This window comes from Mesoplodon mirus (assembly GCF_964341445.2).
Source record: "Mesoplodon mirus genome assembly, chromosome: 12".
In the NCBI taxonomy this organism is placed as follows: domain Eukaryota; kingdom Metazoa; phylum Chordata; class Mammalia; order Artiodactyla; family Ziphiidae; genus Mesoplodon; species Mesoplodon mirus.
Window position 1 is genome coordinate 87161493 of NC_138988.1, and position 16374 is coordinate 87177866.

General features: G+C 40.9%; 1 protein-coding gene across 1 annotated transcript in view; it reads left to right on the forward strand.

The window, feature by feature from the left end:
- Positions 1–213: 213 nt before the first annotated feature.
- DCDC2 (doublecortin domain containing 2) overlaps positions 214–16374 on the forward strand; it is a 149383-nt gene continuing 133222 nt past the window's right edge. Inside the window, exons 1-2 of the mRNA XM_082637177.1 lie at positions 214–694; positions 5066–5120. Coding sequence (XP_082493303.1) covers positions 402–694; positions 5066–5120 — 348 coding nt within the window. The 5' untranslated portion in view covers positions 214–401. The remainder of the gene's footprint in view (positions 695–5065; positions 5121–16374) is intronic.

A 16374-nucleotide genomic window follows, 5' to 3' on the forward strand; every position in this document is an offset into this window, starting at 1 on the left:
TTTTTTATAATTCGTGTGTGTGTGTGTGTGTGTGTGTGTGTGTTCCCACCTCCCTCCCGGGCGCACGAAGTTTGCCTGTTTCAAGCCCCCCGCGCGGCTCCTGTGCAGAGGTGGTTACACCTCGATTCTGCCGGTAACGAGTGAAACAGGTGTCTTGCGCGCACCGCGATTGCTGATTGGCTGTGCAGACTCTGGTGAAATACTTAAATGTGTCCTGCAGCTGCAGGGTCTTCGCGGGGTGAACGCCCGGCATACGCAGTTGCTTCGCCTTTACCCGTGAGCTTGTCTGTTGCCCGTTCGTTTCAGGACGCGACCCCGCGCCGCGTGTGCCGTGAGGCCCCTGGGGCAGCGGACGTGCCTCCCCGCTGAGAAGCGCGCCTGAGCGGCGTCCCGTGGGGAAGATGAGCGGCACCAGCGCCAGGTCCAGCCACCTGTCTCAGCCGGTCGTGAAGAGCGTGCTGGTGTACCGCAACGGGGACCCCTTCTTCGCGGGGCGCCGCTTCGTCTTCCACGAGAAGAAGGTGTCCAGCTTCGACGTCTTCCTCAAGGAGGTGACGGGCGGCGTTCAGGCGCCCTTTGGGGCCGTCAGGAACATCTACACCCCGCGGACCGGGCACCGCATCCGGAAGCTAGACCAGATCCAGACCGGGGGCAACTACGTGGCCGGGGGCCAGGAAGCCTTCAAGAAACTCAAGTGAGTCCTTCTATCCCCACCACCCGTCATTTCAGAGGGTTCTAAGGTGGAATGGAATAACCCCCGCCTCACCCCACACCTCGGTGCGCTCAGGGGCTGCGACTGTGCGGGTTGATGCCACTCAAGGCTCCCGCTGCGGCTGGGGTCAGAGGTTGAAAGTGTGATTGGAAAAGAAAGTTCACGTACGGAGCAGTAGGAACAGACTTTAAATGTGTGTATAAGGAGTGGGAATCGAAGAAAAAAAAAAGTATTCCGTGACTAGCTATTTGGAAAGAGTAGCACAAACGTCATGTTAGATATTTGGCATTTTCTGTTCTGCTTTTTCTCTTTCCACTTTTGCTTGGAACCTATCATTTTATTTCATTTTAATTTTTGTTGGAGTATAGTTGATTTACAATGTTGGAACCTATCATATGAGTTTAAATAAAGACTTCTTAAAAATCACTTGGAAGTATTGTCACCCATAAAGAAAAGTGCTTTCAACCTTTCAATTCCAAGTAGAACTGACCACACTCCACTTTGTGACCCTCCTCCCACCTCCTGCACGTTTATGTTATTTCCTTAATGCTTGGAAAAGTTTACTGGCTTACTGTATTTGTCTACATGTCTGTCACCAGGTACTTGATGGTTAAACCTTCAAGGACAGAGGTCGTTAGTGGTGCTTATCCCCAGTTCCTGGCAGGGCGCTCACTTATTGTGGGCGTTCAGTGAATCTGCAAACTGTGCTTAGGTCTCTGAAGGGAGCAAAGATAAGACAGGATTCCTTGTCTTTTGGAGTTCACAATCTAACAGGAGACAGACTACATGCACACCAGTAATTTTAATGCAAAGTACAAAAGAATGAGTGCAATTAGAAAGATAGTTAAAGTTATATGGGAGTTGAGAGAAATTATTCCTCGTGGGAGTGGGTACTGTAGGACAGGTAGAATTTAATATTCCATAGGGTTTTTTTTTATAGCTTTACTGAGATATATTTCACATAACATAAACCACAGTGGTTTTTAGTATATTCATAGAGTTTTGCTGCCATCACCACAAACTAATATTAGAACATTTCCATCACTCCAAAAAGAAACCCTGTACCTTCCCAGTTTCCCCTTCTCCCCATGCTCTAGTAACCACTAATCAGTAGTAGTTAATTTCTCTGTCTCTATGGATTTGTCTATTCTGGACATTTTATATACAGGCATACCTCAGAGATATTGCAAGTTCTGATCCAGACCACTGCAATAAAGTGAATATTGCAATAAAGCACGTCACAGGAGTTTTTTGGTTTCCCAGTGTATATGAAAGTTATGTTTACACTATGCTGTAGTCTATTGTGTGTGCAATAATAACGTTATGTCTAAAAAAGTACATGCCTTATTTAAAAAATACTTTATTGCTAAAAAATGCTAATCATCATTTGAGCCCTTAGCAAGTCATGGTAGTAACATCAAAGATCACTGATCACAGATTACCATAACAAATATAATATAATGAACAAGTGTGAAATATTGCAAGAATTACCAAAATGTGACACAAAGACATGAAGTGAGCAAATGCTGTTGCAAAAAATGGCGCTGATAGATTTGCTCCATGCAGGGTGGCCACAAACCTGATTCAATTTGTAAAAAAATGCAATATCTGTTAAGTGCAATCAAATGAGGTATGCCTGTAAAAGGAACCATACAATATATGACCTTTTGTGTTTCTGTCTTCTTTCACTTAGCGTAATGTTTTCAAGGCTTATCATGTTATAGTATGTATCAGTACTTCATTCTTTTTATTGTTGAATAATATTCCATGATATGGCTATACCACATTGTGTTTATCTGTTAATCAGTTGATGGATATTTGGATTGCTTCACTTTTGGCTAATATGAATAATGCTGCTATGAACATTTTCATTTCTCTTTGGGTATATACAAGTTTTCATTATTTGGGTGTGTATAAGTTTTCATTTCTCTTTGGGTATATACCTAGGAGTGGAATTGCTGGATTGTATGGTAAGTCTATATTCCATAGGTTTTTTCCCCCCATAACTTTTAATATAATATTTTAATTAAAATTTAGCTTGGGCCTCAGGATGGGAAAAAAGAACCTTTACCATAAAATCTATGCTTGTGACTTCTGATTGTGTAGAACTATTTTCCCAAGTATCACTAAAGTTATCTAATATCATCCTAGCTTGTGTAAGTTTGTTTAAATTGAGTTCTAGGTGTTCTGCTTTTTTCTTATGCCAGATGTTCTTTTTATGGGAGGTGAGGGATACATTTGGATTTAGTTTCCCTTCCCTGAAACCCCCTTTAGTATGCTTTGTCTAACTTCCGTAGAAAAGAGCCAAATGAAACTGTACTTCAAAATAACTTAGAACTTAAAGCTGAGAGTCAGGAGACTTGTGTTTGAGCTGTTTATTAGCTCTGCATCCTTGTGCAATTCACTTGACACAGCTAGTCAGTTTCCTAACGCAGAAAAGGAACATAACCATTCCTACCTCACAGTCTTGTTGTAGAAAGTAAATGGTATGGATGTGAATGTGTTTTGTAAACAACGAAGTGTTATAAATGCAAAGCATCTCTGTGTCCAGTTCCTTTCATCATATACTTCGTTAATTTTTTAAGTTAAATAATTTTCATATGAAGCAATTTCATGGGAATGTAAATCTGCAATTCCAGACTCACTTTAATAATTCGTATTCTCTTTTGTTTATTTAGTGCTACCAACTCAAAAGATAAAAACAGGTACAGTTCCAAACCAAATAGAAAGTGCACTTCAAATCACTCTTTATATATATATATATATATATATATATATGTATATAAAAGAGATTTGCATGGTTATTTTTGCTTTTAACTCACACACAAAAACCCTGAGTTTGTTATAACAGTGTCCATGGTTAATTTTCCATGCTGACAGATGGGTATTTATTTGTGTTAAAGTGGTAGTATCTATGGTTATAATGATAGAAGCCAAGAAGATTTAAATGCTGAATATATTTGAAGCTTTGCAGTTTTAAGTTTACATAACAAATGAAGCAACTGGCAGAACAAAAGAAAGCCCAAAAGATGCTGAGCGTAATTCATGCCATGTAGACCCTAATTGATGTTGGGGAAGATAGCAATGGTGGAAAAATATTTTTCAAATGAAAATGATCAACTTTGTTCTTGCATATCTTTTACTCATGTTTCTTCTAATGTTTTTGAAATGGTGATTAAACTTCAGGTAGCTATTAAACCTTTATTTTATAACAGAGAATTCTAGAGATTGTTATTTTCCTCAGAGTATTCCTTATGCATTTTGGGACGTTGACTCTACTACATGTGGATCTGAAACCACTTTCCTGCACATGACAGTTAGAATGTTTTATTGTTATGTCAGAAATCAGTCCCTGAAGATTTCCGAAAGACCCATTTTATTGTTAAGCAGAGGGAGAATTTTCACTGTCTTGTATAATACTGTTTATGTAAGAGAAATGCATGATAATTTGCAGAGGTATGGATTAAGTAAGGCGTTCTATCCAAAAAACAACAAAATAAAACATAGCCAAAATTAATTCTAATATGAACTTTTTTGGCAACTCAGCAATTATGGTAGTTGAGGTAGAGAATGTATCTATCTTTCTATTTATGGTTATAAATTAAATCCTAGATTTATATTTATTTTTAATATTAAAACATTTATTTAGCACCTTCTATGTATGAAGCACAGTGGAACAAGATCACAGTGATGGACAGATAGCTTGAAGTGGACAAAGGTATAAAGTTTTTAGGTTGTGCTTATGCTATAGCTAAAGAATGATCACTAGTTAATATATGTAGCAAACAGTAATGGAATAATAAGGGTCTTCAGAGGTTAACTAGTTTACCCATCTGTATTTTAGCTGAACCAGTGCCTAAACCATCCATCCCACACGGCTGAGCGTTTCTGGATCATTAAAGTGCTCTCCCAGGAAAAAAGATTTCCCAGCTTTTCACAGTTGTTACTCTAATGCATGGGATCAGTACTACTTTCTTTGGCCTAAAGTCTGTGATTAATAGAACTAACTGTTAAGCAGCTTTACACACAAACCACTCTTTATATCAAAATTGATATAAAAATAAGAAATACCATATATATAGTAAGTAGCTGACCATTGTGGGGAAAAATGTTCCCCAGTGGAAGTATGTATTTCTAAGACTTCAATTTCATTGAAGTTTAGCATGGACATGTGTCAGCCTTGAAAGCAGTTCCTGTTATTATAATGGCTTTTAATTAGTAGCTATTGATTTTTGCTTTAGGCTTAAGTATTTCCTATGGCTAGCTTTACTTTTTAATAATTTTTAAAAAGGCAATTTACATAGCTGATTCAAAAGTAATAAAAGAAGCCCTTATTGTTTTTTTTCCCCCCAGTTACTTGGACATAGGAGAAATCAAGAAAAGACCAATGGAAGTTGTGAATACAGAGGTAATGCAAATAATAGTAATAATGCTGCTTTGTGTTTCTTATGGTATGTCTTAGAGATTTGGATGGCATTCTAATCGAGATAAATTGTCTAATGTATATACACAGGACATTAGATGTTTTAAGGCAAAGGTAACCCTTTCTGTGGATCATTATCAGAAACAGACCGGGTAGGTGTCCTCAGATGTGTAGGACTAGACACAACATGCTCTTATTCTCCCATTTTCTAGCTGCGTGTTCTCTGGTTGAAACCCATAGGGATTTTCCCTGTCAAGTGAGAAGAGATTCTGAGCACCGTGATACCAACCTTTGCCAAAATGACATCCCTGTCCTGATTTGCTTCTGACAGTCCAATGTCTGAAATGGCCAGGATCACTCTGACTGGCCCTGAGGCTTTCAAAGGAGCCTGTTAAGACTTCCTGTGATATCAGGAAAACACGTCCAAGTTAACTTGCATTAAAGTTCACTTGAGCGTGGTCACCAGAAGCTTGCATGAAGACTGGCAATGAGTCTTGTGACATAGATATTCATTCCATTATGTTCCACATAGCATCTGGATCCCTAGTAGAACCATCTCTAGTGGGTATTCTATAGGATGTATTCCTTAGTTTATGGATGAAAAAATAGATTAAAAACAAAATTAAGGCAACAGCCTTAAACGTCCCAGTGAGACAGGGAAAATGATAGTTAAACCCAGATTGGGATTCTGTTCACCAGCCAGACTTGCCCTCCTCCCATTTGGACCCCACAGAGTCAAGTGCTCCCAGTGGGTGTGTCCTGCCAGTGAAGAAATGACTAACAGGAAAGGAGTTTGTCCTCATTTGTAGTGCAGAGCCCCAGGGAGACCCCTCAGCTCTGGCTATTTCCTCCCATGCTGGGTTTACGCCCAACAGGACCAAATGGGTCTCTCTAGGAAAAAAAATAAACTACGTAAGAAAAAATTTTAATTGTGCAGTATTTTTAATAACGCGAGGTTAAATTCATCATTCAAATAATTTGTGGGAAAACATGGTAATCCCAGACATTATTTAAAATAATATTGTTTGTATTTTTGATTTTCAATGTATGAAAATGATAAGATTTATAGCTTAACATAGACAAAAATATAAATTTTTCAGGTGGTGCTTATGTTACAGATAAAGAATGACTGCTAGTTAATATCTGTAGCAAGTAGTAAGAAAAGACATTAGCGTATTAGTTCTGGATATAATATTGTTTGAAGGACACACAATCGCTTGAAGTAAGCTACCAACACCTTGCTTGAAGTTAGTGACTGAAGCCGAATTTCTGCAGTAGGATTTGAAATGTGTGAATTCCAGACAAATTATGAGTGTATATTTACTCTGGATTCCAGTGTCTTTGATGAAGACATTGGGTCTGGCAAGTTGCAAGAGGTGTGCAAAAAATTTTTGGAATATACTTAAAAAAAAAAGATTATCCTTAACAAAAGCAGCATTCACAAGGACTCTAGTGAATTTAATTTGCTAATTGTTCTTCCGCTTTGGAGCAGTAACTATTGATTTCTCTTTACTTGGGGCCTGTGCGCGGGCCACACAGACAACGTTCTGATTTATGAATGCACGTCTTACATGTGACAAATCCACCCCTTATCTCCAACTAGAAGACAGCATCTCTCCCGCTTCTAGAACACTGTATCTCTCCCACTTTACTTCTTACTGGTGATTCCTGCCCCTTCTCATTTGCTCTAACTGCATGGATCCTGCTGTAGCCTTTCATTTCTTCTCAGCCCTTCCCCTCGCAGTCTTCCAAAGCGGGTCATTTTGGGGATGCAGAGCAGGTGGGAAGAGGTGGTGAGAAACTGTTCTGTTTGTCCGTGACCTTCAGCACTTTCCCTCACCCACCCAAGCCCCACTCTCCCACTTTTGTCCCCCTCAACCTTCCCCCCCAGTCTAGACAGCAGTGTATTTACATCCCTCACTTTGCATTTTCAGTCTTTTTCGGCCGCTCCGCGCGGCATGCAGAATCTTAGTACCCCAACCAGGCATCAAACCCGTGCCCCTTGCAGTGGAAGTGAGGAGTCCTAACCACTGGACCAGGGAAGTCCCTTGCATTTCCAGTCTTGATCTTCAACACAGACACCCTCCTCCCCAAAGTCCACACCATGACCACACGCAAAGCCTGCTTTGAGCAAGGGGGCCCCTGTTTTCATTGCCAGCAAGGGAGAGTTTCGGGTTCCGGGCATCCAAAATAGGAATTCTGAATGCATTTTCCCATAGAGATATCACTTTTACTGTTGGTTCTGCAGTCTTATTGATGCTGTTTTAGGTGGAGCACAAGTCAGAAAGGCTTTTGTAGGCTGAGCTGAGAACCTCACTTTTGTGTGTGTAGTTCTTACTGGGCAGAAATACCTCTCTCTTTTTCACAAGTGATTAACCATCAGACTTTTAGAATTCCACAAGTTTATAAGTTAGAGGACAATCTATGTTCAAAATTTGAGGACAAACTTGACAGACACTGGCCTTTCACAATATTATAGATTCTATTTTCTTGATCTAAGGTGGTGATTTCCTTTCAACATTTGTGTCTACTGAGAAAAGAGTGCGTACCTGGTAAAATACTGTTGATGACTGCTATTCTTTGGAGGAAGATAACACATCTTTCTCCCAATCACAGGGAGGGATTCACAGAAATAATTTTGAAGTGGGAACATGAATACACAGAATTGGAGAGTTTAGAGTTGTTTCAGAGAAGAAGTCTCAATGCAGCAGTAGCACAAATAATGTCTATTCAAAGATGTTTCAATACGAAGAGTTAGTAAAATTACCTATTCATCAAAACTGGGGACATTTCCCTCAAATCTGATGTACTGCATATTGTTTAAGTTTTCAGTGTTGGGGTTACCTAATAAAAGCCACCACACTGAGGTAGATGATTCAATTTTTCTAATTGCTTGAAGCATATTAATTCTGATTATTCACAGTGCACATTATAACAGAAGGACTTTTGCCGTCTGTTGGGGTTTTGTAGGACGTGTGGCGTTGGGTCCCACAGCTGTGGCTAGATTTTCACATGTGGTAGGAAACCCAGCCAGTGGGTGCTGGGCGTCAGCAGCATTCCTTTCCTCCTCCCGGAGCACCCCCTGCCCAAGTCCATAATCCAGTTTGCTTGTTCTTTAGACAGTTAATAGTTTAGACACAGTGGTATCCACTTGCTGACTGCAGGTCACATAATGAGAATGGGCATGTCATCTTGACGTTCCAGGTTCTGCTGTGGTTTCTGTCATTGCCCTTCTGTGCCATGAAAGTCATCTTTGAAGAGACACTGAAAGGACAGCTAGTCCTATTCCTCTTCTTCTTTGTAGCCATGTCATCAGGACAGACAAAGGCAGAACTCTAATGCACCTGTTCCACTAACCTGAAAGAAGTACGTGGTCTTATGTGGCCAACACTTTTTGCAGCAGGAGGAAGGGGGAGGGGAAGCGGAGGAAAGACAGAGAAGAAAAAGGAGATGGGAGAAAGAAAAGCAAAACGGTGACTGTGGTTTGCACCTGCTCCAAAGTTGGGCTGCGCTGTGGGCTCTGAGCCCTTCCTTACCTCTCGACACCAGGCCTTGCTTTTAATAACATCCAGATAAAGAGACCTTCTAGGCCCCCCTTGGACTCCTGCCTCTATTCCCCAGTCATTGTTTTGAGCTATATTTTCATCTTTCTTCCCGCTTTCCCTGCATCGGTGGTGGTTTTAATAAAGACAGTGTTCTCATCTTCTGACCTTGGTAGTTCATCTCCTTATTTTTGTCTTCCCAGTCCTCTCTCTGCTTCCTTTCCCCCCCTCCTCTCTGCCCAGTTTCAGATCTTGTTCTATGTTTCCATGTTCCAAGTCCACTCACCAACTTCTTCCTTTCCTCTCTCAGGGAAGCCGTCTATGGAGCCCTCCGTCCTCATGCACTGGGAGCCTCTCATCCGCATGTGGGATACCTTTCCTCTTGCTTACCAGCTCGCATCGTGCTTTTACCCTTTCCCTTTAACTAAAGGAGGGTCTTCTTATTTTTCTGCTTTATCCACTTGGCTTTCACATGATTGAACACCTGTACTGTGCAGCATGGTAGGCAGAGAGCAGGGGAGCAAAATGAACAAGACGTGTATAACCTCTCACCTCCAGGAATTTACAGTCTTGCTGGAAAGACAGATATATGAAAATCTCCAGTTACTGCATAATAAGCGATTCGGTTTGGTAGGGGTTCAACTCCATTTGTGCTGAGCTGTTTATTTCAAGTGCTTTTGACTTTATCAGGTGGCAACAAAGCCATCGGTGAACTCTTCAAAGGGAAGCTTCCTTCTTCTTTGACCTAGAGTTGTAGATGTTGCTGATCGGCTGATCAGCTCTTCCCTGTCTCATCCATGTAGTGAATCCTTTAGATTATGACATTCTTTAACACTTATTTAGAGAGCAAAATCTGTTTCACTGTGTAAGAGGCCTTGGATAGGGCCATTCTGGACAGAGGAGACAAGCAGACAGTTTGGCTACATAGCACTTAGGATGTGTTGGGAGCTGTGAGTCATCAGGTATAAAATGAGTACTTCCCCTCTCTTTTAGGAGTTTGGAGTCCAGGGGAGAAGACAGGGAAGTAAACCAACTATTATTATCCAGGACACATGTGCTTGGCTAGAGGGATGCTTGGAGGACTGAAGAAAGGTAGATGGGATTAGGTTTATGGGTCAGTCAGTTTCGAAAAGATTTTAAATATAACAATCTTTTCTTTTGGGCCCATTTCTCTTAGATTAAGGTTTTGAGAATGTCCCTTTCTACTCCTTGGTTAAGGAGGATTATTTAATACTTGTATCTGTGTAAAGATCAAAGCCTGTCTCTGACAGAGTGAAAATCAGCTGGATGGAGAAGCAACAAAGGCAGCCTTGCCACTAGTCAGGCTTGGAGGACAGACACACAGCAGGCCAGCTGCAAAGTTATCATAGAACACTGCTTCTCCCAGTTATGCAGCAGCTGTAAGATGCCATAAGGGCCTCCCTTTCAGTGATTAATGCTTACTTGCGGCTGACACTCCAGACCTGCTTTGCTGTTCTCATATTTTATCGGTCATCTTTATTTTTTATTTTTATTTTTTGGCCACGCCGCACAGCTTGCAGGATCTTAGTTCCCCGACCAGGGATTGAACCTGGGCCACAGCAGTGAAAAGTGTGGAATCCTAACCACTGGACCACCAGGGAATTCCCTACTGGACATCTTTAGTTGCTAAATCACCCTCACCTCATAACAACCCCTAGTTAATCCCCACATCTAATTTCACCTCAAAACTGCAGTCACTCCAGAACTGAATCGGCTTCCCTTAGACCCTCCTTGGAATCCTTCAACGAGAACCCAAACCTTACAAAAGATGATTCTCTTCTCGGTCTTTCTCAGCATCATTTTGTGCTTTCTCTGAGTGCCATCCCTCGCTGCACCAAATCAATAAATCTGATTTTGTCTGACTACAAATTTGTTCCTGTTGCTGGTAGTCATCAACTGATTAGGCTTTAACACATGTGTCAGAGCTGCCTGTTAGATTGTACGTCCCTAGGAGGTCTGCTAATTCTGTATAGTACCTAGCATTAATAGGCTGGTAGTCATTTTAATTCTCTATAGTGTTGAATGTGCCTTATCATAGTTAAGGGAGACATCTGTTTGCCTCAAGCGTGCCTGGTGATTCTGCATTTCACATATGGGTGGGATATCTCAAATAATTTAAGTCTTCATGGCCACTATCTATCTAGCTTTTTTTTTTTTTTTTTGGTGGTACGCGGGCCTCTCACTGCTGTGGCCTCTCCTGTTGCAGAGCACAGGCTCCGGACGCGCAGGCTCAGCGGCCATGGCTCACGGGCCCAGCCGCTCCGCGGCATGTGGGATCCTCCCGGACCGGGACACGAACCTGTGTCCCCTGCATTGGCAGGCAGACTCTCAACCACTGCGCCATCAGGGAAGCCCCATCTAGCTTTTGTTTCAGGGATAAAATTAGTTTAGTTAAACCTTTGTGTGATTCATTTATTGTCTCTACTATAATTTGGAGCTATATTAAATGAATGTTATTCATTTAACATGGATTTATTGTGTGACTGCTATGTGCCAGGCATTGTGCTTGTCACCTGAGAACCAAATCACATGGCCCCTGTCCTCATGGAGTTGACTACTCTTTAGCCTTCCTTGCCTGCCATGCCTTACTCTTAACTCTACCAACATTGATCTTTGTTGTAGAACTTGTAGATTTCTTTGGCTCAAAAGCCCACATTTTAAGGGCTAAACAGTTTTTGAACTTTATCAATAATGGGTCAGGAAATAATGGGACTAATTTTTGAGGAGCAATAAACTCCTAATTTCTGGAAAATTTGTTCCATTTTCCTGGAGTTATAAACACCTTAGCTGCTAGTTGTAACCTGAATAATGGCTGGAGTTGTCCATCTCCTATGGTCGAGATAAAATTGGCTTGAACCTCCATTACTTAGCCTTTGGAATGTCCTACATTCTTCCCAAGACTTCTGTGAACTCCTGCAGGGATTATTACCTGAGCTTCTGCTTCCAAAATATTAGCTGAGTTCATGGACTGTCTTGTTCCTCTACAGGTTGTATTTGTTTAAGGCCCCACCAACTCAGAGGAGAAATCCTCTCATTGATGTACACACAAATACCCCGTTCCCACAAGTTTGTGTGTGGTGAAATTTACCAATGGTTTGTAGAAATGGAGTGGGTTTTATAGGTAATTTAGAAGTGCCAACAACTCAAAACTTAGTATCAGACTTCCTCATTCTTAAAAATAGCTTGGTCTTAGATGCCAGTTCAGATTCTAGTCTTTGACCTTGCTTCTTGACCTCCTCTTTCTTTTTTTTCCCTCTGCCATTATCTTCTCTGTTCTACTCCCACTCCAGTTTCTTTTCTTTCTTTTTTTTTCTTTTTCATAAATTTATTTATTTATTTATTTATTTTTGGCTGCATTGGGTCTTCACTGCTGCACGCAGGCTTTCTCTAGTTGTGGTGAGCAGGGGCTACTCTTTGTTACGGTGCGCGGGCTTCTCTTTGCAGTGGCTTCTCTTGTTGTGGAGCACAGGCTGTAGGCACACGGGCTTCAGTAGTTGTGGCACGCAGGCTCAGTAGTTGTGGCTTGTGGACTCTAGAGCTCAGGCTCAGTAGTTGTGGTGCACGGGCTTAGTTGCTCCATGGCATGTGGGATCTTCCCTGACCAGGGATTGAACCCATGTCCCCTGCATTGGCAGGTGGATTCTTAACCACTGTGCCACGAAGGAAGTCCCGAGCTGCTGTCTTAAAAAGAAATCTTCAAATTAAAATCCAAAGACACCAATGAATGTCTTCCCAAGGAGTGGAAGCTTCCTTGTTGGGTAAACATCATGTTGGATCCTCTTGAATACACCTCTGTCAGTTTAGATTTTCATTTATGGAGAATTTGGATAGCCATTGTTTCTTCTTAATGGGGTAGAGTATTGTAGGAGTACCTTGGAGAGGAGGAAAGAAAGAAAGCGAGTTTTTGAAACCTCAGAACTTGGCCTGGTCTGAAAAGGTTGTGGGAACATGGGTTGTACTTCTGGTCAGTCACTCCAGTGAATGTCTTTAAGATTTTGAATATCATTATCAAAACTTCACATTTCAGTTTAATCATTAGGCCTCATCTCCAGTGAAACATACTATGAGATTTCCTACTTAAAGGCTTTGGGTTGGGAATGGAATTCTAGACATTAAATTGGGTGTAATTATTAACCTTACTGCAGGAAGGCATGGGGCTCTGTGGTTTCACTAACTAATCTTTAGCCTGGGAATTCTGAGTTCAAAGGGGGAACTACAAAATAGTTAAACTCCTAAATATTTCTTTCTTTAACTTGGGGAAAGATTTCCAGATTATGTTAGTCAAGTTTACTAATTTATCGAAGAATCAAAGAAAATGAAACCCACTTTTGTGAGTTCTTCCAACAATAATTGAAGCCCCTTTCCAATCTTTTATTTTACACCTTTCCCCCATCTCTCTAATGTATCTGCTAAGTGAGAAGCATTCTTTTAAGGACAGCCAGTTCACATCAGTGGTCATGGTGATTCCAAGGTGTCTATGACCTTGCCAAGGCTCTAGGGAGACAGAGTTTTCTGTTGAAGAACAAAACTGGCCATATTTCATTTTTCTTTCTTCTTTTTAAAAAATATTTATTTATTTTATTTTTGGCTGTGTTGGGTATTAGTCGCGGCACATGGGATCTTCATTGTGGCATGCAGGATCCTCCGCTGTGGTGCGAGGGCTTCTCTCTAGTTGTGGTGCGAGGGCTCTGTAGTTGCGGCACGCAGGCTTAGTTGCCCCGCGACATGTGGGATCTTAGTTCCCTGACCAGGGATTGAACTCACGTCCCTTGCATTGGAAGGCGGATTCTTAACCACTGGACCACCAGGGAAGTCCCTCATTTTTCTTTCACACTTTCTTGTCTTTTCGCTTTTCTCAGTATTGAACTGTGTGTGTGTGTGTGTGTGTGTGTGTGTGTGTGTGTATGTGTGTGAACAAGAGGAAGAAAGAGAGAAGTGTTTATGTCAACCTGGAAAATGTTGGTCTAAGGAAAAATATCCATTAATAGCCCTGTTCAGCTCTGATCAAAAGCTTAAAGACTGGTGATTTTAGTTTGTCCATTAACATGTGCCGTGGCATTTGTTCCAAATATCTTGCATTTTCTATTTGGCATTTAGACATGATTTTAGAATGTCTTTGAAATTGGAAGATGTGCAAATTAGAGTATGTATATCTTTTTTATTTATAGTAATAAGCTGTTCTAAGCAAAGATAGACATTTAATAAACAGTTACAAAATAATTATCGGGGCTTCCCTGGTGGCGCAGGGGTTGAGAGTCCGCCTGCTGATGCAGGGGACGCGGGTTTGTGCCCCGGTCTTGGAAGATCCCACATGCCGTGGAGCGGCTGGGCCCGTGAGCCATGGCTGCTGAGCCTGCGTGTCCGGAGCCTGTGCTCCACAATGGGAGAGGCCACAACAGTGAGAGGCCCGCGTACCGCAAAAAAAAAAAAAAAAAAAAAAAAATCAACCTTTTAAGAAAAAACAGAAAAAGTATCTAATAAAATAAATCGCTAGCTAATTGTGTGTGTTTAAAAATATCACTTAATCTAAGTATTGAACTATTCTCAGTAAGACATTTCATTGGCCCCACTAAAATAAAGCCCTTTTGGCAACACCAACAGAACTTCTTGTTCTTACAATGCATGAGATTTGGAAACACAGAAGATGAAATTTTAGGCATATTTAAGGCATATTGAAGTTCTGCCAAGGTATACCAAACTTTTCATTGATGGATACTGTGCATCTACTAGAAAAGCAATACTTAGGTTCCCATTTTAGGATAACTTTTAGAACGAGCTTATTGCATGTTCTTGTGAGTCAAAGGGACAATTCATGATGGAAGTATGATTATTTCCACATGGTAGGAATAATAGGAAAATGTGACCAAATAGCAAAGTATAGTCAAGGAAGACAAATTATGCTCAGCCATTTATTGAATGCTGCTCATGTACGATTTCACAGTTTCTTGAGAATATTTATCCTGCTGAATGCCAGGCAGTGGGCTAGATTCTAGCCACACAGATAGAAAAAGACACTGAGTATGTGCCAATCAGAAATTACAACAAGGTAATGTTGTCAGAGGACGCTGAGAAGAGTTTTCAAAGAAACGCTATTGTGAAAAAGTGTAAAAGATGGGAAAAATAATACCAGAGATTGTTAATCCAAGGGGAGAGAATTTTTTATTTAGACCTAATTAATAATTGGCTTCAATGCTTATACAGAATATGGTGACTAGGTCTTCTCCATCATAGCTGGGTACCGAAAAGGGGAAAAAAAATTAAGCTGTGGTGTGAAGTTTGAAGAATTTCAGTCAGATTGAAAGAAAGCTTTAAAAAACTTGGTTAAGACTACTAAGCATTTATTGAAAGAAAGTGTCATATCTTCTTTTCATCTGTTTTAAAATATAAATCCATTCCTTTGACTTGCATATTTCAGTTGCATACCAAAATGGCAGAGGTGAATTGAGGTTTCCCTCTAACCTAAGGTTTTGTGGGTTAGGTTGCTGTCAGAGTCTTCCTGGAAAGCCCAGAAGGACCACTGCCCAGGTTGTCATCACAGTCCCTTATGGAGGGAGCAGTGTGTGGGAGGAAACTGCCCAGGTGACTGGCAGCAATCCATGCTGGTACCTTCTGCTGTGATTTCTCAAGTTGCAGAGAGTTCTTCTGTGTAAATAAGCAGGTGGTACTGTGATTTGCTGGTACTTCCAGTCAGAAGTTTTAAAAAGCAACAAAATTTGAAGGCACACCGTGAAAGTAAAGGGTTTGGAGAATATTCCTGTTTTGGAATGTGGTTTTTGTATTTGGAACTGTAGCGTAGCCCCTTGACAGATACATCAACCATCTAAAGAGATGTTTCAGGTTTTTTTTTCCCCACACATTGTACATTCAGAAAAGAAAACCCAAGAGAGTGAGGTATTAAAGGAATAAGGGAAGTGAAACTCAAAGGAATCAGTAATAATAAACAAGCATATAAGGTCATCTGTGATGATGCATTCACTTTTTATTAGGATATAGAAACAGTTTAAATTATATTTCTCTTTAATTAAGAACAGATTTGTGTGTGTGTCTGTGGGGTAATCTTAAATGCCTAATTTGTGGAAACTTTGTTTCGGAGATCCAGAGTAGCACAGAGCAGCAATAAATCCTTAGACTGTTCCTCATGGAACAGCATGGTGAGAACACCATGCTAATGAAGGCAGGGACTTGGACTGGGACCCCATGGGACTCTCAGTTCTACTAGGTCCCTGGCCCCAGACTGTCCCCCAAACATCTAGCTGTCCTCTCAAGTGTGGCATTGTTTAAGGCATAGGTGAGAATGTATGTGAAATTCAGCTTACATCTATCACCATATTGGAGAACAACTAAAAAGGTCTGTGTCCCACAGGTAGTAGGCTAATAATCTCATCTTTGTGTACAAAATAAAACATATTTCTGTGTACTTCAAAATGGATGCAAGGAGGCGTTTTTTAAAGGTAGGGCGATTTATTTACATTTGGTTTATTTCAGCCTGAAGTATAAAGGTGGAGTGCTTTAGTATCTAGCTTGGTCAACAATGAAAATTCCCATTTATTATTGTGAAAGACTCCTTTTTAAGCAGCCAGCCAGATCAAGCTCAGACGTCATCCCATGATTACATAGTTTGGATGTTTGGTTTGTTGAAATAAGGTTGATTTCAGCCCACCTGTTAGCTGGGGACA